This window comes from Archocentrus centrarchus, chromosome 4 (genome assembly GCF_007364275.1).
Source record: "Archocentrus centrarchus isolate MPI-CPG fArcCen1 chromosome 4, fArcCen1, whole genome shotgun sequence".
Classification (NCBI taxonomy): Eukaryota; Metazoa; Chordata; class Actinopteri; order Cichliformes; family Cichlidae; genus Archocentrus; species Archocentrus centrarchus.
In genome coordinates this window covers 23,207,068-23,229,908 of record NC_044349.1, presented here as the reverse complement: position 1 = coordinate 23,229,908, position 22,841 = coordinate 23,207,068, and the positions used below count along the sequence as shown (strand labels likewise).

The 22,841-nt window shown below is 39.3% G+C and overlaps 2 protein-coding genes across 4 annotated transcripts in view; one reads left to right on the top strand and one right to left on the bottom strand.

Annotated features, from left to right (window-relative positions):
* The first annotated feature begins 515 nt into the window (after window positions 1-515).
* Window positions 516-6,270, top strand: LOC115778582 (LIM/homeobox protein Lhx8). 2 transcript variants are annotated; one of them, XM_030726687.1, is made up of 9 exons: window positions 516-652; window positions 1,298-1,375; window positions 2,009-2,134; window positions 2,344-2,465; window positions 2,984-3,204; window positions 3,383-3,486; window positions 4,325-4,420; window positions 5,029-5,218; window positions 5,755-6,270. In XM_030726687.1, the coding sequence occupies exons 1-9, from the start codon at window positions 572-574 to the stop codon at window positions 5,829-5,831; spliced, it is 1,095 nt and encodes a 364-aa protein (XP_030582547.1). In that variant the 5' UTR covers window positions 516-571; the 3' UTR covers window positions 5,832-6,270. The 2 variants fall into 2 exon arrangements, with proteins under 2 accessions (XP_030582547.1, XP_030582548.1); XM_030726688.1 differs by lacking the exon at window positions 516-652 and adding an exon at window positions 1,065-1,139.
* slc44a5b (solute carrier family 44 member 5b) overlaps window positions 5,630-22,841 on the bottom strand; it is a 43,860-nt gene continuing 26,648 nt past the window's right edge. Inside the window, exons 8-22 of one of the 2 annotated variants that reach the window (XM_030726686.1) lie at window positions 22,654-22,777; window positions 20,770-20,853; window positions 19,558-19,670; window positions 19,248-19,379; window positions 18,372-18,471; window positions 18,192-18,284; window positions 16,508-16,595; window positions 15,679-15,941; window positions 15,362-15,456; window positions 15,161-15,264; window positions 14,989-15,062; window positions 14,611-14,681; window positions 14,104-14,192; window positions 11,497-11,581; window positions 5,630-9,747 (exon numbers count right to left, since the gene is read on the bottom strand). In XM_030726686.1, the coding sequence (XP_030582546.1) occupies window positions 9,650-9,747; window positions 11,497-11,581; window positions 14,104-14,192; window positions 14,611-14,681; window positions 14,989-15,062; window positions 15,161-15,264; window positions 15,362-15,456; window positions 15,679-15,941; window positions 16,508-16,595; window positions 18,192-18,284; window positions 18,372-18,471; window positions 19,248-19,379; window positions 19,558-19,670; window positions 20,770-20,853; window positions 22,654-22,777 (1,613 nt within the window). In that variant the 3' untranslated portion in view covers window positions 5,630-9,649. Of the gene's footprint in view, window positions 9,748-9,865; window positions 11,191-11,496; window positions 11,582-14,103; window positions 14,193-14,610; window positions 14,682-14,988; window positions 15,063-15,160; window positions 15,265-15,361; window positions 15,457-15,678; window positions 15,942-16,507; window positions 16,596-18,191; window positions 18,285-18,371; window positions 18,472-19,247; window positions 19,380-19,557; window positions 19,671-20,769; window positions 20,854-22,653; window positions 22,778-22,841 lie in introns of those variants that run through there. The other variant, XM_030726684.1, reaches the window with a different exon arrangement.

Below are 22,841 nucleotides of genomic sequence, written 5' to 3'. Positions count from 1 at the left end.
ATGCACAGGATTTGTAGTCTGAATTTACCTTTAAGTCCGTCCTTAAGGCCAATTTGACATGAAAGCATTTGTTTTCTTTCTCTTCGCTTTTCACTTATTTATAGCTTATGTAAATTCTGCCATGTTATTGCATCAGTTTAAGCCAGAAAAATACATCATAATTACACGTGTTTTATGTAGGAGCTCACTGTGGCAAGAAGGGCTTGAACAGACCTTTCTGATAAATAGGGAAGCAGAAGTACAACCTGCTTTCAGAGAAGTATAAACTATATTAAACTTAATATAACCAGACGACGGATGTTTAAGCCATTCGTCTATCATTAAAATGAATCATATATAATAATATAACTGCAGAGACTTTTGCTCCGCTTAAAACTTGCATTAAACCGCAAAGCTTATTTCTAAGGGGAGGCGCGGCTAAGATCGAGGAGAAAGTACGAGTTATGAAACGCCCTCTGGAAACAGCTCGGGGCAGACTGACTGACACACACAGGAATCCTGGAGGAGAAGGAAAGGATAGCAGCGTGTTTTACTTTGAAAGTGGGACGGCTTTTCCAATCTGGACGCAGACATGCGCTGGAAAAGTGAAGTAAAAGTAGAGTGTTGCATTGTTAAGGAGAATGAAAACGGATCTCAGGTGTCCAGCGACGAGGTGAGTGAAAGGCAGGCAATAGAGCTTGCACTTGCGAGCAGCAGGTTGAGGTGTGAGTCAGTGTCAGAGATTAAATATTAGTAGAAATTGCTTTACCAATTAAATCAGAGTGGGCTTCAGTCTGTCATTAAAGCCGGCCTTCCACACGCTGCGGCTCAGTATTTTTACAATTTGAAGAAATGTCAAAGAAAATTACCGCGCCCTGAATTCTGCAATTAAAACTCAAGTAGTTAATGAGACCTCTTCACCTTTTGGTTGCCCCGCGTAGACGTTTGTGGCGAACTTAGCCTTTTAATTGCTGTTATTAAATAAATCAAACCCCCTTTTCCTTGAGACCTCGCGCTGCTTTTCTGATTGACACGTGAAATTGGCGTGTTGGTTGGTTTAACCGCAGCGCGCGCGCGCGAGCAGTCGCCGAATCACAAATTTAGAGCTCAAGAACATAATGGACACGGGATGAGTATTAGTTCAAGTGTTGTCTGTTTTTGTAAGTAATGACTATCCTTCTCTTTTTAAATGTCATTTTGTTTAATCGCCGGCGTTGTCATGGTGAAAAGTGAAAGGCATGATATTTATGGGAAGGAGCAGGGGGCATTTAAGGCAGCTGCGACAGTTTGACAAACCAGCATCCTCTTCTCGCCGTAGCTTCTCGTCATGTGTGAAGATTGCAAAGGAGACGAGGAGCTGCTGGGCAAATGCACTGAAGACAGGAGAGACATAATGGTAGGCGGAAAGGAAATGGAAATTTATTCTCAAAAAATGGGCACTTTTTTCAGTTTGTTTTTGTTTTTTAAGTTGTGGTTGTGGACAGAAAAAATGACAACTTTTAATAACAGTTTATTGTTCGTGGACACGCCACTAATTGATATTTAAATGGAAACTTTTTGTTTGGAATAATAATACAGGACACTTTATTCTGTCCGACTTTTCTGTTTTGTTTACGGGATTTGGACTTTTGTCTTTGTGTTGGTCAAACTGTGACCCTTATGGCCATACCTCTGCACCTTTACCTCTGCAATGTAAGGGGATTTTATGACGTGGTGTGACTTACTTCGATAATATTTACTGAACTGTTTTTGACTTCTTAGCTTTGCTTTCAGTGTTGTTGCTTATGTTTTGTTACTAATTTAACAGCTGGTCGGGGACAAGGATTCAAGTCCCTCGACTAAAACTTAGAATGAAAAAAAATAAATAAATGGCAAAATTTTAAGAGAAGGTTTCTTGCGGTTATTTTTCAGTCTAACAATCACTCTGTTTGGTGGCAGTGACACTGTGTACCAGCTCATGATGTTCTGTAGGTTAGGAGTGGATGCGTTCCTGTGCGTAATTTTCTAACTGCAGGTCTGATCTCCTCAGGGCGCACCCGTCGAAGTTTTGGATGAAGAAGCGTCGTCCCTGCAGGCAATGTCCTCTGCGCCTCTGTTGGGCAGAACTGTGTGTGCGAGCTGCAACGAGGAAATTGTTGATAAATATTTATTAAAGGTAAAACCTGTTGCTTATTTTTGTTTGTTTGTTTTTTGTTTGTTTGCGCTGGGTTTCCCCCCTACTTAACAGTGTAATATGTTTTCTTTCCCCCTTCCGTTTGGATTTAATCTGCTTTTCTTGCGGGCCTTTTTTATAATTTTTTTTTTAAATTTTTTTCTTTCTTTGCACTGATTGACTTTTGCCAATTCATCATATCTTTGCTTTAGGTTAACGACTTGTGCTGGCATGTGCGCTGTCTCTCCTGCAGCGTTTGTCAGACTTCGCTTGGCAGCCACACAAGTTGCTACATCAAAGAAAAAGAGGTTTTCTGCAAACTGGATTACTTTCGGTAAGTGCATTGATTTTTATCAGCGCCGATTAAATGATAACAGAAGTTTGGCACTCTTTTCGTTGAAGAAAATGCAGCAGGAAAAAAAAAATCGAAAATTGATTGCTTTCTCGCTAGGCTATCATTATTCTTTTATTACAACAATAATAATATAACAGGTTGTCGGACCTAAGAGTTGTTCCCGCTTTTATTTAAATAGTAATTATATACAATTAATAAATGGCCATTCCGTAACTAACTGTCACTCGATGAACTTGATCATGATAACAATAAATAAATTGACTTAGAGGACTTTTAACACTGTGCACAGCTATCTCCAGGGGAAATCTCCATATTTCATGTAACAGGGCCGATATCTAAACCAGATGTGTTCCTGCTGCTGTTTAGACTCATCGTAGGCTCGTTATGTTGTGCAAATACACACATAAAAGCAGGCTTAATAATTAAAGAAATTTCGATTAAAACTGATATCGGTCTTTAAGAACCACGAGGCTGTTTCCTTTGACCTGCACCTGCAGGAGATACGGCACTTGGTGCGCGTGTTGCGGACGGAATATCCACTCCACGGACTGGGTCCGCCGGGCCAAGGGCAACGTGTACCATCTGGCCTGCTTCGCCTGCTTCTCCTGCAAGAGGCAGCTGTCCACCGGGGAGGAATTCGCCCTGGTGGAGGGAAAGGTGCTCTGCAGGGTTCACTACGACTGCATGCTGGACAACCTCAAGCGGGCCGTGGAAAAAGGTGAGCCTACTGAAGGGCGCATCCTTTACGCCTCAAAATTACCCGGAATAATACAAGCTTGGTTTAAATGTGCTAAATATGCTGTTTTTTTTTTTTTTTAATATATATGTTTGAAATTTATATTGACGCCAGCAGACACGGAGGTGTTTTAATATATTTTGCTATCTTGTCGCTGCAGGAAACAGCGTCAACATGGAAGGAGCTGTGCCCACCGAGCAGGAGATTAACCAACCCAAACCCTCCAAAAGAGCTCGAACCAGCTTCACTGCTGACCAGCTGCAGGTTAAACTCCTCCTCCTCATTTATCACATAAGCATATGCATGAAAATGCGGCTTTGTTCATTTATACCCGTAGGGTCAGACGCAAAGTTGAGCTGGGCATTATTTTATATTTTTACTTTTCTGCTTTATGTGGAAAAAAATAGGAGGGAAAACACCAGTTAATTATTTTATTTCTGGCCTTAAAACGGTCACATTTCGAGGTTTTAGGGTCCACAACACTGGCCTCAGCCCTTTTCTTTGTGAAGCCACTCTCCACCGGGAGGAGAGTAGCAGTTTTTTGGTTTGTTTTGTTTTTTAAATGAGCTATAGAAGCTTACATTTTGGCAATATGCATACAGTTACCTTATGTGTCAGTGTCACAGGTGGATAAGATACCTGATTGTGTCTGACCGTCAGAGTTAACCACAAAAGATAGACTTTCATTTTCTACATGAGAATACATTTAGTTTTAATGACATGAGAAAAAAACTTTAAGCCAAAAATCTGCTTTTTTTTTTTTTAAATGCACCTTTGTACAATTTGTCCTCTCTTTGCAATAATAAGCAGCAATAATAAGTAGCAGTTTTAGCAATTCCCTTTTTAGTTTTATTATTTAATTGAAATTAAATACATGATTCAGATTTATGCACGATATCCCAAAATGTTCGTGTTTTCTGGCATTTTTAAAAATAATTAATTAATTAATTAATTAATTACCGCCTTTGGGAGACTCTGCTCCCTTGAAAATACAAATCTCAAATCTCCTCACAGTTACTGCTAATCAGGTGAGTCATGCATTTCCTTCCCACAGGACCACATAGTAAACCCGTGTGTTATTTTGTTACCTGTGCACATGCAGGTGATGCAGGCTCAGTTTGCTCAGGATAACAACCCAGACGCCCAAACACTGCAGAAACTCGCGGAGCAGACAGGCCTCAGTCGAAGAGTCATTCAGGTCAGTTAAAGATCGGCGCATGCAGACAAAACAAATGATGGATATGTCATCTGTTATGACATTTTTTGTTTTTACTGTTGTTATGGCCAAAGCTGGTTTTCATGTACAATATTGTATTGTATTGTATTTTTTTTTTTTTGGCACAATCTGGAGCCTTTATGTTACCAAACACACTCCTAAATGGCCAAACAATTCAACCTGTAACTTGGAATCTGAGTGCAAATTTTTAATAAAGCGTCATGCTATCTACATAACTTTATACTGAGTGCTGGAATACTTTAAGTAGGTTTGCAATGCAACTTTCACCACAGTTTGGCTTTTATTTTTTTTAGGAAAGATACCTCGTGGCTGTTCTGACTGCTGCCACTGTTCAGTCCATAAAAAAAAAAGAGAAAAAAAAAGACAGTGGTTTTACTCACCAGGGCAAAAACTTGACTGTAAATCCTAAAAAAAAAAAAAAAAAAAAAAAAAAAAATAGAGTTTTGTTTTGGCTGACACAGGTCACAAGCTCACATAACTACCATTGTGTTTTGTGACAGCACACCTTCTATCCTGGCTGTGCTGTTTCAAATGCAGCCCTGCTAAAGGCGATTGTCCCGTTAACTCAGGTCTGGTTCCAGAACTGTCGAGCACGCCACAAGAAGCACGTGAGCCCCAACCACACCTCGAGCACCCCCATGACCTCACTGCAGCCCAGCCACCTGTCCCAGCCCACCCCGACCCCCGAGGAGCTGCAGTACACTGCCTACGGAGGTCCAGAGGGGTCGATGCTCTCTGCACTGCACTCCTTCATAGACAGTAAGCATGAGACTTTTTATGTATTACCATAACTGTATGTCACAGTGCCTCACAGCACAAAAATGAAATGGGAAGTCTCAGTTCTGACATTTTTAAGTATATTTTTCTTTTATATGCATTTAGGACATAAACATATTTGAATTTCCAAACACACAAATAATTCCTCAAATAATAATGATTTATGTTGACAACAATCCAGGTTTATAGGTACTTTTATTTCAGCAAGCACTTCATTCCCTCTCCTGCTTTACTTTATACCAAGTAAACTAGACAATCAGAAGAAATTACTAACATAAATCTAGACAACGAAAGAAAAACTTTATTTAATGATAGTTTGATGATGTTTTGTCTCAGTAAAATAAAAAAAAAATGAGTGATAGATGACTTTTCTAAATTATAGAATGAAAATTGAAAAAAAAGATCTTTCAGCCTTGTTGCACCCAGAGAAATAGTGAATTTTTTGTAGTCAGATAACTGATAGTCAGTCTTGTAATGATTTTTGTTGTTTCCACTCTGCTCTGTGTTTGTGCCTACAGTACACTCGCCTCCATCCTTGTTTCAACCGCTGCTGCCAGCCCACGCCATGACCTCGCTGCCTGTGTCTAACGCCTGAACCGCTCTCGCTCTCTCTCTCACACACACACACACTACAATGTTCGTCCATTATTAGCAGCAGTATTCTGATCTGTGTGGTAAATATAATTTAAACTTTTCGTGACCCATCAAACCTTTTCTCTTCTTGAACTGCCCGTCTTGCAGCAACACGTTTATATTGTTTGTCAAGCAAATTTCAGATCTCTATAATTTACAGGCCTAAATGTCCTAATTTTATCATGCAAATTGCAAGGCGTCGGTGCACCTCACACATGACATTATATATTTATATTTGTTTGTGGTCTGTTTGTCGGTGACAAAGTTTGATTGTGCTCCTCTTAGTGAAAGCCACCAGCCCCGCAAAAGTCGACTCCACATGAAGATGAATTTGTCTGAATAGCAGTGTTGCAATTTAATTTATTGTATGTATAGTCTCTTTTGAGAATAAATGTCTAATTTCACAAAACCTGGGAGATGAATGAGTGAAAACATTTTGCATGTTTGGTGCTGTGCTGCATTCACATCTGAGTGGGCCTATTTAGATATTAAGATAGAGAAATTGTGTGCATGACAGCAAAAATTATTTATTGATTAAAACAAACAAACAAACAAACAAACCTTTAAAAATACAACCATATCTGTATGTCACACAGAGGCAACATGTTCTGCTGATAACATAAAAACACCTGCAACGCAGTTATTCTCACAGTCAACTTTGTGGAGAAATGAGTGAATTTAAGTAAAACTGAAGTGTTGCTCATCTGTTTATGGCAGGTTAGAGCGCTGCATCTTCAGAGTTTGACTTTTTTTACGAGGTTGTGGTAAGAAAACTGACTCACATTATACCGAGAGAGACGTTTAACTTGCGTCTACTTGCTGACTGCGGTTGACCAAAAGAATCCAATTTCCAGACACAGGAGGGAGGAGAAGGCCTATAAAAACACCTCTCTTACTTCGCTTATCAGATCTTACATAGTGACACTACCTGGAGTGAAACTGAACCTGACTTACACACACAAAAAGATATGAAACTCTAATGGGAGTATGATAGTTATTCTGGGTCCAAAAAAAAAAAAAAGAATATACAACCTGCTACATGCGTAATAAGCCCCACTGTACTCGACATGCATCATTTCTCTTCTTTCAGATACACAAGGAGTTGTTTTTCTTTTTTTTTTGGATGTTACATGTCCCAGCGTGCTCAAACAGGGGCAGGAGGTGTGTGAGGCAGTCTGGCAGTGCTGTCACTCCGCAGCACCATCGGGGCAGGTTCTCAGGTTTGACAAGCACGGCGCAGAGACTCACAAACATGAGTCACATCTTAAGAGATCTAAAGCTGAGCATCTTTCTAAGTGGTGCGTGAATCTACTGTGGTAAAAAAGGCACACGTCAGTAAAAGGTTCATGTCAATAAAGTACAAGTGGGGGTGTGAGGTGGGGTACACCGTGGGCAGGTCGCCAGTCCATCACAGGGCTAACACACAGACACAGGCAGCCATTCTCGTTAACGTCAGTGCCTGCGACCCACTGACACGTTTTTGGATTTTTATTTGATCGATCTCCAAAAATCCGCTAATCCACTGAATCTTTCCTCCAAGACAGAAATCAGCTTCATCTGTGGCTCACCAGCTTATCAATTACATCTATCCAACTGCATCTTTGACACGAGTGACTCACTAGTATTACAACCAACTCTGCAAACTGAGCCAAAACTACACCTTGGATCAAGAAGAGGACTCGTATCAGCAAAAACATGTAACACTGTTACTCCAATAACAAACTTTGTTATGATTTTCTGTTATTAATACAAGACTCAAACATTTTTAGTGTGTATATTAACTAAGGGGCTGCAGGCCATAGTTCAAAGATCCATTAAAAACCAATCCAGCAGCTTCTCTGCTCTTTGTTTTAGACCAAACACAAATTCTACCTCCCAGTGATGTGTTAACTGCATATGTTTGCCACACAATAGGAGCCATTTATATGTTGCTTTAACATGCCAAACATAAAAATGGTTAACTGGTTGCACTGTGAGTAAGGGTTGTGTGAGATACCACTACTGACAATAAGAATCTTAAATAAAAAATAAATACTGAAACTGTTACAAAATACACACTTGATTGTATCACAAATAATCCAGAAACTATTTAGCTCAAACTCAGATGTTGAGCCTTGTGGATCTGCTGTTTATCAGGTCACATGGTTGCCTTGTGTAATTGTGTAGTTGTGCTATTCATGTTTGCTTTTGTACGGTTATGGTTACAGGCTGTCTTACACTGGTAGAGGGTCATTAAAAAAAAGAAACAACCAAACAGATCACACAAAAACAACAATATTAAAGATGATTAAAACCAGGAGTTAATAATGAACCTTCAGTTAACCATTTAACACCGAGCGTACCGTCGCCAACCCGCTCAAAAAAGTGCAGCTATTTTTCCACACCCCTCCTGCTCTCTACACTGCGTGTGTGCGCGGGGTGGGATTTTCAGGTTTCCTGCAACAGTGCGAGTGAAATTAGCATAACAACCACATGTTGGCTGTGAAAACTATGTGCTGATACCCAAGGGGGACACCCCCATCCCCGCTGGTCTGGGATCCCCCACCTGCAAAATCTCACTTTAACCTCTGATTAAAACTGACAGCATTGTTGTTGTTGTTGTTTTTAAATTGTCCACAAAGAGATCACAAGTTAATCTTTGTTGTGGATGATAACCAGGGAGCAAAAATCCAAGAACAGAACTAACTGCAAGTGTGGTTTGAGGAAGTGTCTGAGGACGTTTTGATTGTTTTGGAAATGCACAATCAGTGAAGAATGCCAGTGACGTCTATTCAAAGTGTCTACCGTTATTGTGGTCTGTGATGGAAGCCATATTAATGCTAAGAATGGACTCTAACACTAATGAGGCCATTTTTCAGAGATTGTCACTTTAACAGTGTGATGGCTTTAAGACCTGTCACTGGATTCAGTGCATTGTTACAGATACACAAGCCCACATCAGAGGGTTTAAAAGCAAAGACAAAAAGCACATGCACCTGTGAGGTTCTGTGTTTTATAATGACACAAAATATAAAACACAGAATATAATTTAGTTTCACCTTCCACGCTTCATTCACTCCTAATAAACCAAACCTGTTAGACAACATCTCTTGCTGATCGATATCCCTTTAAGAACTTAGCTACAAGTGTCCAAAGAACGTAAACTGCGTAGCTGCAGCATTCAATCAGAAACCCAAAGCAAAACACTCATAAGACTGAAGTAATGTGCCCTGCAATGCCTTTACGTGCTTGGCAATTGAATATGAAAACAGTGGGCAATAAGTTGCATATATGTTTCTCAATGTGAGACACTAACACTGTGATAACACACAGATGAGCTGAAGTTTGACCATTTCATGGAAGAAACTCAGTGCATTCAAGCATCAACAACAGCACAGACTGTCATCTGGTGCTGACTGGCACCACCATGTGGTGGAAATTGGCAACTACAAGATTTTAGAGAAACAAAAGCTGAGATTTACTAAAAAACAAACAAACAAAAAACACAGGAAATCAACTGTTCCAGTAGGAACCTGCTGTGATATGGCATATGGCAGTAAAATGTACACAATTTAACATATTTCTCTTAGAACTGCACACCTCTGGAGTTAACAATTAGTGAGTTCATAAATTACTTTGTGTGGGTCAATCTAATTCTTCATATTGCTCAGCTACAGTTTGTCAATTATAGTGTACAGCTGCAACTTGTGTACACTTACATTACATATGGCAACATGATTATTGCCACATGGGTTTGTACCACACTTTGGTATTAATATTTAGTCTTTCTCCGTCCAGTCCCTACTTCCTTCTGTTCTTCTTGTGGAGGATCTTCCTCAGCGCTTTGTTCATGCGGAAGGGCCGGGATAGAGAGCCGTCGTTCACCTCCAGATCCCACACTGCGAGGCAGTAGCAGCAGCATGTTAAAAAACGATGGAGAGAAGCGTGCAGAACACCAAAACTTAAACTGTAATCATCGTGATTTTTCAAAGTAGCACCTCTGAAAATGCAGCGGTCAGTAGTTTAACCATTTATGTTTATTCGAAAACAAGGATTCACATTTTCATTGGATTCATTGATAAAAAAATTTCTCCTATACAAAAAGAACACTGAATAACCTCCAGACAGATGTGTGTATTATACTTAGTATTAAAACAGCACAACATCTGAACCATCCAATAAAAAAATTTACCAAAAATGGCTTTGACATCCTTTTATAAACTGTATCGCAAAAGTTCCTGGTGTTAGGTCTAAAACAGAATAAGAGGAACATTTTTTTTTTGTATTTTTTTTTTTTCACAACTAGGCACATAAACTAGTGGCTGCATTCAAAAGTTTCCTGAAAACTGTCAGGTTCGGTTCATTTTTTTTTTTTAAGCAGAAACCATTAAATGTCTTGTGAAGTCTTGACCTCCCACAAAGTCTCTGTCTGGTTTACAGTACATCTATGAGCGTAATGAAAACTTTTAATGTGACGGTGTGACTGATTTAAAAGAAGAGAAACCTGCTTTGCTAAGTGCAGAATACACACCATTTTTGGATCTGTGTGCTTGTGTTAGTATAAATATAGTGGTTTAAAGCAACCTATAAAACCAATGGTAAACACCAATAGCCAGCAAAGTAATCATGCTACACAGAAGAAATAAATCACATGGTTCTTTTCCTGTATGTGAAAGTGCATACAAAACATGATTTTACATTAGAAGACCAAAGTGCGACAAGAGGGTGCCCCATAAGTCCACCACTTTTTTTGTTTTTTTTCATGGTGATGCCTTATGTCAAAGTGGCATCTGTACATTTTTACGGTCCTCATGTTTGTTTGGGTAAAAAAAAAAAATTCAAAAATGCTCGTCTCATTTTTATTTCAGCCTGTGCATCCATCCTGCGAGTTGACGTGTACCCTCTCGGTAAGGCAGAGGTCAGCAGAGAATACAGACAAGAAAAAAAAAAAAAGAAACACAAACAAAAGTGTAGCAGAAAAAAAGGCAAGTATCTGAGTTGGCTTGAGAGAGGAAGTGAACAATTATCTAGTCCCCCATGCCCTTTCTGTGAGGACCTGAAGTAACAGCATGTCCTTTCATGTTCAGGTCGTCCCTGACAGGCTGGGATGCATCCAGTTTTAATGTTTAGCCCTACAGTACTTGCTCTCAAGCGTCCAGACTCCCACGCATACGGCAGATATGGAGAAGCGAGTCAGAGAGCCAAAAGTTTAGTAAAATGCATCCCTCAGGAAGCAACGCATGATTTGGCACCCTCCTCTCCTTTGCGCAGGATCTTGTGCAGGCCAGGGGACATGTAGTAGGGCCTGGAGGAAGAACCATCATTCCTCTCCAGGTCTTCACCTGCGACCAGGACCCAGCAAAGGAATAGGAGGAGCAGGAATAGCAAACAGCACACAGTGACAGCCCGAAAGAGAAAGGAAAGCAAAGACTCAGTAGAGATATCAAACAAGAATATGCAAGACAGAGCACTAAAAACAAGCAGTTATTAACAAACAGTTATTAAAAGGAGGAAAGAAGCTGCTGACATGCATGTGTTTAGATCTTTAACCATAGCAGGATTGTTTGTGTACTAAAAGTCATATTCTCACTGTGCCGAGTAAAGTTTTAAAAAAAACAAAACAAAACAAAAGAAAACGGCTTACTTACAAAAGCACAGGAACAATGTGTCCACACACATGGCATAGACGTTAAAAAAGCCATGTGCGATCATGTAGGATCCAAATATCACCGTCTGAAAGAGGTAACAGGTCAGTCTGTGTTATACTCTCAGCTACTCTTGTGCATTACTGCTTTATTATACAGGATTTAAAACGCTGCATTCCAACAAACACCAAAAACATTATGAAGAATATGAACTGCTGAGTCATAAATCCTCCAGCAAACTAATTAACTTGTGCAGCACTGTAAAAACTGCAACTGTGTTAAAAGAAGCTTAACAGCTTTTCAGAACAACTATGAAATATATGCACTTAACAAATTTTAATATTTTTGATTGAAGAGCAGACTTTCACTTTTAATTCAAGGGTTTTAAAAAAAAAGATTGCATTAATTGTTTAAGAAAATACAGCCATGTTTATGCACAGTCCCCCATTTTCAGAGGCTCAAAATGAACTGGACAAACTAACATAAATATATGGACTTTTATTAATACTTGGATGAAAATCCTTTGCAGTCAGTGACTGTCTGAAGTCTAGAACCCATGGGCATCAACAAATGCTGTGTTTCCTCCCTTGAGATGCTCTGCTAAGCCCTTACTGGTGTTGTCTTCAGTTGCTGCTTGTTTGTGGATCTCTCTGCTTCACTTTTGTCTTCAGTAACTGAAAAGCTGCTCTATTGGTTTAAGTTCAGGTGACCAACTTGGATATTGGGAAGAATATCCCATGTCTCTGCCTTGAGAAACTCTTGGGTTGCTTTGGGTCACTATCCATTCACACTGTGCTGTCTGATCAGGTTTGCATTATTTGGCTGAATCTGAGCACAGAGTATAGCCCCGTATACGTCACAGTTCAACCTGCTGCTATGATCACCAGTCATATCAATAAACACTAGTGACCCGATTCCACTGGGAGCCACACATGCCCATGCCATATATCATGTTTGACAGATGATGTCATACTGTTTCAAATCATGAGCTTTTTCTCTCCTTCTCCAGACGTTTCTCTTCCTATGATTCTGATACAAGTTAATCTCAGTTTCATCTGTCCAAAGATTTTTTTCCCAGAACCGTGCAGGCTCTTTTAGATGTTTTCTGCTAAAGTCCAACATTTGCACCTTATTGTAAACCATCTGTATTTACATTCATGAAAGCATGTCTTAATTGTAAACTTTGGCATTGATACGCATACCTCCCCAATAGTGCTCCTCACTTGGTTAGATGTTGTGAAGCTGTTTTTCTTAACCGCGGAAATAATTATGTCATCATGCATTTTAGCCAATTCTCTGATTCTCAGTTTATTTTGTTAATTCTACAGCAAAGAAGGGTTACTGAGGTACTCTGTCTTTTGGTAAAATAATGTAACAAGTATTCTTGGAGCAACTTTTCAGCCTGATGACAGCCTCCTTCACATGCATTAACATCTTTTTGGATCTCATATTGAAAGTTCTAGCAAACAGCTATCAAATGCAAAACAGACATCGTTATTTTTAATTGTACTGAACAGTTGACGGACTCTGCAGCCTCTCTTGGACACCTAGGGTTATGCATCCATCAATCTGTTAAGAATGTTGGTGTGATCATTGACAACTCTTTTAATTTTGATAGGCAGATTAGTTCTGTGGTGAAAACTATTTTTTTCCATTTGAGATTGTTGGCTAAAGTGAAGCCTTATCTTTCTTATAATGACTTTGAAAGAGTCATACATACTCTTATTATGTCAAGACTGGATTATTGTAATTCTTTGTATGTAGGATTACCACAGTCATCTCTTCATCGGCTTCAACTGGCCCAGAATGCTGCTGCTCGACTTTTAACAGGGACGAGAAAGAGTGAGCATACTACTCCAGTTTTAGCTTCACCTCATTGGCTTCCTGCCAATTTTAGGATCAATTTTAAGATTTTATCGATTGTTTTTAAGATTTTAAACAGGTGTGATCTTATTCATTTTCACACTCCTGTCAGAGCATTGAGGTCTGCCAATCAGATGATCCTAAAAATTCCTAGGTCTAGACTTAAAAGTAGAGGTGACCGAGCCTTTTCAGTTATTGCGCCGAGCCTCTGGAATGCGATACCATTTCATATTAGAACTGCTCGGACTGTTTCTACATTTAAGCCATTGCTTAAGACTCATTTCTTCTCGCTGGCTTTTAATTCGAGCTAATCTTGACATTTTGCATTTATTAAGTTATTATATTTTGTTTGGATCTTTGTTTGTTTGTTGTTGTTTAAATGTGCTATATAAATAAATTTGACATTGACATTGACAAATGCAAGTTGACATTTGACATCAACTCCAGATTTTTGTTTTACGTTTGTCATGAAATAACAAGACCTCAGACCTCACCTGGCTATGAAACTGCTTTTCAGTAAGTTGTCCAATTACTTTTGAGCCTCTGAAAATGGGGGACTACGCATAAAAATGGCTGCAAGTCCTAAAGAGTTCATGCAACACAATTAGTGAAATCTAATGAATTGCAGCTAAAAGTCTGCATTTCCATCACATATTGATTGTTTGATTTAAAATCCAGTGTACCAGTGTCCAAATACTTATATTTACATACTTATTACAGTAGATAACTAACATTTTAATTCCTTACCAAAAGGGGGACCCAAATATAATTTAGTGATGGCACCTCCTCCTGAAAAACTGGTATTTTACGTGAGAAGAAGAAAAATGCAAGAACACCTGAAAAAAAAAAATGTGACTGAGTAACAAGCAGATATGTGTATTGGTCCATTTCAAACAAAACAACAAACAGCAAAGGCACTGTGAGTGGTTAGGTTGTGTAATAAATGCACTTTAACATTACAGGTATAAATCAGGAAAACTATGAGGATCAGGGTTTATGTTTAAGTTAAGCTTTTATAAAATGACATGAAATCAGGGTCCCCAAATTCATGTCAGCCACCTATTGGGGTGTAAATGTCATCTTATAGTGACACAAAATAAACTAGCAAGTAAAACAGAGGCTACTGTATGCGTGGATATATAACGGGAGTGAAACAATTTATCACCCTTCTTACACACAGCTAGATGCCTCATTGTGCCTCTTCTGCTGTTTTTTTTTTGTCACTTCACAAAGTGCAGGTGACATGACACTCACCGACACTTCCTGAAATAAGCAGTTTTCCCAGGAACAGCAGAAAGTCTGTCACCTTGTCCAGGACGGCCACCCTACGAGGAGGATGTGAGTGGAAGGGCAACACAAACGACAGACATGGAGACAACACTATATGCATTGTGTCACAGACTTGAAACACTAACTGCCCCATTGTTTCACCAACACATTAACAGTAAATATACTCGTTTGCTGCGCAAATTTGTTATATTCTAGCATTTTTGTAGACTTTTATTAATAGAATAACCTTTGTGGTAAAGAAGAAGCATTGTTGGCGCCATCTCAGCAGCACATCTGTACTCCACCGAGGCTGCTTTCTTTTTAGGCATGTGGCTCTAACACATATATTTAACTAGGACTTACCGAACAACATTCCTCATTAAGAGGAAGAAAGCATCCTTGGAAGAGGTGCAGAAGTTCTTCCCATATATTGCCATCTGTTGGTGAGAAGCAGAGGGTAGTTAAGGACTGAAGCTGGGCCAATTAACTGCTAACAGATGCCCGCAATAAATGAGTGTTACTAGAAATTACTCACCATAATGAATGCATTTCTGTTTAGAAACTTGATAAAATGTTCCAGGCACCAGAAGCAGCATTTGAGGCAGCAGAGCAAGAATCGAGCGCAGGCATTTTGAGAAACTGGATAAATATCATACATATAAATAAATATCATCAACATCTCATTTGAAATAATCAGTAATAAATTAGAAAGAGGTCTTAAAGAGTTACAGCTTGCCTTTCAGTTTGTGATCCAGGTACTCGAGAACAATTCGGATCATCTGCACCACAGAAAGGATCAGTGACCCAAAGGCCAGAGAACCTGTGTGAAAACTGTGCCACAAGAAAGCAGAATATGAAATGAGAACATCTTCCTCATCATCTTAATTTTATGTTTTATATTAGAGCCAAGATTTGCAAAAGTCTGCCAGCTTCCTAGCAGATTCATGCTTGTTTTGGGAGATCCCTCTTACTTCTATTCATTCTTGACTTTTTCAGGCCATGGAAATCTTAATCTAACTTGAATTTAACAGTTGTGTCCATGACAATGCTCACCGTATAGCTCTGCTAAATGAGGAGTAGAGGGGGCATGCAGGGATGTCTTTTGGCTTCTTCAGGGCCCAGTAGTAGGAGGCGAAGGCCCCGGCCAGGGTGCACTGGCCCAGGGCGATGGTAAAGTTGACCAGCCAGAGGAACACAAACAGGTTACACAGATGGAAAACTACGATGTAGCGATGGTACACACTCTCCCCACCGTAGAAGGCGAACATACACTGCGACCCAGGGCACACCTTGGTAATATTGGTCTTGCTGAAGGTCTGAAATAAAGCAGCAGATCTGAGCTTGATGCATTTTCAGACAGCTTTAATAGAAAGTCTATTTGTCACCATAGTCAAGCTACTCAATCACAGAATAAGACCGGTGTCACGTTTCTCTTCTCGTCTTTTCCTGCACGGTGCCTCTAAAATGTAAATTATTTCCAAATGAATGGCTTTAACAGAATCCTTGCATATGCATCCTTTTAGACGCTCAAATTACTTGCCAGTTGATAAATAACATCTGTCAAATAAATGTTTGTAGCTGCCAGCACCTAATTGAACTCGATTTACATCAGAACATCCAATCTATTTACATTAAGACATTTTATTAATAAGCAATAAAGCCGCTATTATACCTAATTTGACTAATTACGCTTTAGTGTGGAGAACGAATCTGATTAAGAAATATTTTGCATGGCAAGTGATGGAGAAATTACACAGTAACATAAAATAAAGACTCAACACCAGTCATCAGGATTTTCTGTGATAATGCAGCAAAATAAACAGACATATTCCAGAAAGGTAAAGTATCTTCAGTTAGAATTGTAAGTGAGCATAGGGCTAACCTGTGGATTGCATGTGAGGTTTGCATACATGCATTTATCGTCAGCAGGTGTGACCTTGTAGACTGCATTGCCCGATGACGCTAAAAAGCTGAGGATAAACTAGTCAAAGGAAAATTCCAACACACACAGAATCACTGACTAAAATAACATGTAGTCAGTCTTGTTTGACTGCTTCAGTTACTTGCTACATGGACTCCACTCTCTGGCCACTTCACTAAGTACACCTACTCAACTGCTTATTCATGCAAATATCTAATCAGCCAATCACATGGCAGCAACTCTGTGTATTTAGGCATGCAGACATGGCCAAGAGGACCTGCTGAAGGTCTCTGGGTGATTTAAGTGACTTTGAATGTGGCATGGTTGTTGGTGCCAGACATGCTGGAGTATTTCAGAAACTGTTGATCTGCTGGAATGATGCCACACAACCATCTCTAGAGTTTACAGAGAATTGTCCAAGAAGGAAAATATCCAGTGAGCAGCCGTTCTCTGGCTGAAAAATCGCTTATTGAGACCAGAGGTCAGAGAAAAATGCCCAGACTACTTTGACTTATTATGAAGGCAGCAGTACTCAAATAACCATCATCATTACAAGCAAAGTTGAGCCTTGAAGCACATAGGCAACAACATCAGAAGATCACACCGGGTGCCACTCCTGCTAGTAAACTGATGCTACAGTTTGCATAAGCTCACCAAAATTGGACAGTAGAAGATTGGGAAAATGTTGCCTGGTCGGGCGAGTCTCAATTTCTGCCTGACTATTCAGATGGTAGGGCCAGAATTTGCCATAAACAATATTAAAGCACGGATCCATCCAGCCTTGTGTCAACAGTTCAGGCTGATGGTGGTGGTGTAATCATGTGGGGGATATTTTCTTGGCACACTTTGGGGACCTTAGTACCAGCTGAAATACCACAGCCTACTTGAGTATTGTTCCTTACTCTTTATTAAAAGAGTGCCCACATCTTCTGATGGCTGCTTCCAGCAAGATAATGTGACATGTCACAAAGCTCAGATCATCTCAAACTGGTTTCTTGAACATGGCAATGAGTTCGCTGTGCTCAAATGCCCTCCACCGTCACCAGATCTCAGTCCAATAGAGCACCTTTGAGATGTGGTGAAACAGGAGGTTTTGCATTGTGGATGTGCAGCTGACAAATCTGCAGCAACTGTGTGATGCTATCATATCAATATAAACCAAAATGTCTGAGAAATGTTCCCAGCACTTTGTTGAATCTGTGCCAGAAAGAATTAAGATGAGGTCCAACCCGGTACTAGCAAAGTGGCCTGTGAGTGTATACAACAACCAGCCCATGCAGAAAGTCTGACTTTCCTGAGCCTGGCTCTAGCAGAGCTTTTCCTCTCCACTGCTGCTGAATGCATGTTCAAAGGGAATTGGTGGCTTTCTCTCTAATATTGTAAAGTCTTTACTTAACTATATCAAGTGGCCTGAGGTGAATTATGTTGTGATTTGATGCAACATCAACAAACTTGACTTTAATCTGCTTAATCTAATATCTGTACTGATATTACACACAATCTTGCGGATTATTCTAGTTACCCTGTTAAAATGCATCTACAGTAAAAAAAAAGAAAAAAAAAGGCTGATTGTTGGAAAATAGCATAACTCCTTTAGTCCTCTACATAAAACTTTTCTTCAGTTTTTCATCAGTCAGAAGGATACACTGCTGTGACAGCCCAATAAGCAATGCAGATGGCCAGAAGAAAAAAGGTGATAACAGGGTAGAAGAGAGTGGACATGATGTAGCTGATTGCCCTAAAACAAAAAAAAAAAACAAACACTGTATTCATGAAAAAGTATAAAACACACAGATTAATTAACAGAAGTGGTATCCATACTCACTTGCTTCCCTCCTTCAGTAATGCAATAGCGATGCGCAGCCTCGACCTCAGAAATATCAGCATAATGACAATGATGGCCTCAGTCACAGAGAGCGAGATCACTACAAAATAAATGTCAAGTCAACAGGGGCATAACAAATATGTTTTAACACCAGCTTATCTCACTCTTTTAGATATCTTTCTTTTTGTTTTTCAAAATATATTTATTAATTTTCATTTTTGAAAACTTAGATATCTTTCTGAAAAATCAGTTTAATTCAATTTTATTTATATAGCACCAAATCGTAACAGTCACCTCAAGGCGCTTTAATATCAGCATATAAACTCCAGAATTAAGGCCAAAGCATGCTGGTTAGGTCACAGTGGTCTTGAATACAGTTTTCTCATCACATCACCCGTGAGTTCAAATGAATTTGTGCCAGATGTAAAGCAGTTCCCTCCGGGTGCTCCTGATAACTCAGATTCAAAGAATGGGACTGACATGAGGCCATGGTGACCTTGACCTCTGATCACCAAAATCTAATCAGTTCAAACTTGAGTTCAAATGGACATCTGTGCCAAATTTAACGAAATTCCCACAAGGTGTTCAAAAGATTTCCCAAGAATAAGATGTATGTATGCACAGAACAACATACCAATCTGAAAACATAATACACCAGCAACAGCCATGATTACATGCATAAAAGATTAAACCATTTAAATCATCACCATCAAAAATGTTTTCCTATAATTTCGGTTTATGTTGGGAAGAATTTAATAGCAATAATACACGTGTTCAGGATACTGCCGTGCACACAGAGCAGAAACAAGCTCCTGATATCTGTTATGTAATAAGTATCTCACTTAAGTGCTGCTATGGTTATGGGTGAAAACTTACTGAAGATGAACCACGTCTGGCTTTGCTGAAGATAAATGCTGAAGTCTGTGTGGAAGCCAATGTCAGAGATGGTGACATTAGAGCCCGGCTTCCCGCTCAGATTGCTGTATTCCCAGTAACAGTGCCAAATGCCTGAGAAACAGGGAGAGAAAGAGAGAGTGAGAGAATGAAACAGCCGAGATGATTCAAAAATCTACTAGTTTGCCATGACTGTTCACAGGACGATTGGTGAGAAAGTCACAGGTAAAGTCATCGCTAACACTTGTGCTAAATATACAGCAGCCACAGGCAACTGTTTCTGCATCCTCACCGTATCCCACTGCAGTGATCACACCGAAGATGACGAGCCACAGCAGCACACCGGCAGTGTAGCGCAGCAGCAAGATGAAGAGCAGACTGACCACCATGGTTATCACCAGACCTCTGCAACACCAAACACATAAAGTCTTGTGAAAAACAATTTTTTCCTTTTTTAATTAAACCCATCTCAGAATCACGCTTTCACCTTTAGTGTCAAGTTTTCTGACTGCATTGTGCATGTTTGTGACGCTGCTGTTTAGAAAGAAATCTCAAGCTAAGTACTCAAAATAGTCCAGCTGGTGCTATAACAGGTGTTTCTAGGACCAATGTGAAGCTCTGAAGACAAGAATAAAGCATGTATGAGTAGTTTGGTTATATTATAAGGAAGCTTTAACAGCTTTTCAGCAATGAAGCCTGGTGGTGGATGTATTATGATTTGGGGTAGCTTTGCTGCCTCTGGGACTAGGCAACTTGCACTCATTGATTTACCTAGAAATTCTTTACCATATCACACATCCACAAATGTTCATTACGCAGAACAACTTTGCACAAAAAGTTAGGAAATATCTTTTCGGTCGATCATTTCTTTGTTGTAACAATGCTTCTTGGCAGTAGCTGTTGGAAAGCCTGTTTCTTTCTCCTTAAATGGCGCCACATTTGAAAGAAAAATGCATTTTTAGATTGAGCAGCAGAGTGACCTCAACCCCACTGAACACTTGTGGGATCAGATTTGGCAAGTTTTTCAACCCACAAATGCATTTTCCTTACAAATGTGGCACCATTTAAGGTGAAATAGGCTTTCCAATGATATAAGATTTAAGAAACATTGTTTCAACAAAGAAATAATTGACCAAACACAAATTTCCTTACTTTTTGTGCCGTGTTTATTATTATTTTTCTACAAATAAATGGTAAAAAAATATTTTTAAAGAATATCCTTTTTTCCCCCTATGGATCAAAAGTTTGCTTGTTTAAAATTTATATACAGTATATATATATATATATATATATATACTTCCTCTTTAAACATGACTGTACATACTGTAAATTGACAGTGTTTGATGGAAAAAATATTAGACAGCAGGAATTATCTTTATATGAAAGTAACAATGTAAATATCTTCATAATTTATCTCACTAATGCATCTGTAATATTTCTCTAACCATGAAGGACAGCATAAAATCATTCATAAGAACTGAAAAAAAGCACCGGTCATTCTTACATGAGGATCCAGATCCAGGAGTTTGCATAATCTTCGAAGATCTTCATGCCGACTTCTTTGGCATTCAGCAGACTGGCAATACCTCTGTGGTTCAGTAAAATAGTGAAATGGAAAAAGTGGGAGGAAGAAGAGGTGACAAAAAGTGATTCAACAGTACAGAGAGACACTTTGGTGGGTTTCTGTTACTGCCTCTTAGTTCACAAGGATTTCCCCAAAACATTTTGATACTTGATTTATCTTTGCTGCTCTCACCATGGAACAAAAACAGCTACTGTTCCAAAATGCTTTTAATGTCAACTGTAAGAGCTGCTTAAGTTTTATATCAAAGAGCCACAAAACAGAATTAGAATTACTGAAGCACTGCTGGGCAACAGCTCCTACAGCAGGGGAGTGATTGAGTAACAGATGTGTTTGATCAAAAAGTCAGTTATTCATGCCCACAATAATAAGTTAAAAGTTTCAGTTAGTAATAAACATCATAGACTCAGTATTATTAGTTTTTGGTAAGTAACCTCCACTGAAGAAGATCTGGTATAAAACTACATACAGTTCTTGTTGAGTATCAGAACTCAAATAATCAAAATCAGATATAGAAATCACAGATTTTGCAGTTAGATTAATTGGTAGGTGTGGCTGTGAGAGTCTGTGTTAGTCTGTCTACCACAGCCGACACAGGGCAGAGGACATGCCACGCCTTCTGCCCTGTGTTGGCTGGGGCAGGCCCCGGCTCCACCGTGACTAAATCAGATAAACAGAAAAGAAAACGCCTGTCCATTTCACAGGGTAGCTCACTTTCTGAGTTAATTAAATAGCTGCACTTGTCATTAAACACTGAGGGGGTATTTAAACTAGAAGAATGGCCGCAAAGTCGGAATATGATTGCTGCAAAATTTACTGTAGAAATGACTACGGTTTATCTTGAAAATCCAAAATTGGAGAGACACAGACCATGGGCAAGAAAACATCGCTGCGGGACAAACAGAACACCAGCATCAATTCTAAATTTCTAATTAAGCTCCTTAAATGTCACTGTCCACACATAGAAGAGTTTGGGTTCCTCCCAGAATCTACATAAAGGAAGCAAAGCTAATGACCACCAGAGGGCACCCCAGCACTCTCTATTTTACTTCACACAGAAGGTAGAGGGGATCATCAAGTAGAAGACTTGATGTTTTGAGGTAGATATGGCAAAAATGGTGCCATTAATCTGCACTAATTTGCATCTACTGTCACAAGTGGAATAAAATAGGAATGGATGAGAAGGTTAGTGTATATAAAGCTTCTGGCTACAGCGGAAGCAAAGTGAAAAAGCTGAAAGAAAGTCTTTTTGAGCCCTTTTCTGCTTTTACTGCACAGCAGTTACTTGTCTACGAAAAAATAAAGCATTAAGTTATATTATTCAAGGTAAGATTATTGCAAATAAAATTTAATCACAGCAGCCACAGAAATCATGTATGATCATAATATCAGCTCACATGATCTCTGAAGTTTTGCTGTCTCAGCCCTTTAACATGCTAATAACATTTCCATACAGAGCAGCTATTATAAGCTTTGTAGGTACCCACACGAAGGTCTGCTCTTAAGCTTGTAGGTAAGCTTAATTTTCATGCAATAAGCATGCACATGACTTTGAATGTGACTGAACACATTCCTGGGCATCAGTAGCATGCCCACTGGTCCTACCCTGTAATATCTGTCCAGATCTCTGGTGCAGAGCTGGCATCCCTACAGACAGTATAACAATTTTAAAAAACTTAACTCTAGAAGGGCTTTTTTTTTTTTTTTTGCATACAATCATGCCAAACCTTAATCTGTGAATTTCTACTGGTAAAACTAGTTGAACAAGTAGGGCAAAGATTAGTGTTGCATGGTAGAAAGTCTTACTTGGCAGCATCTTTGAGGTCGTCGACACTTCTCTTGTTATTGTCACCGTCTTTGAAGATGGTCTGATTGGCTACAGTTAAAATTCCATTTCTTCTAATGAAATCAGGGAAGCACCGCTGAAGGACTAAAACACATTTGTAGATATTTTTGTTGTATTTACCCTCTTGGCAAAGCAAACAATTTTATCG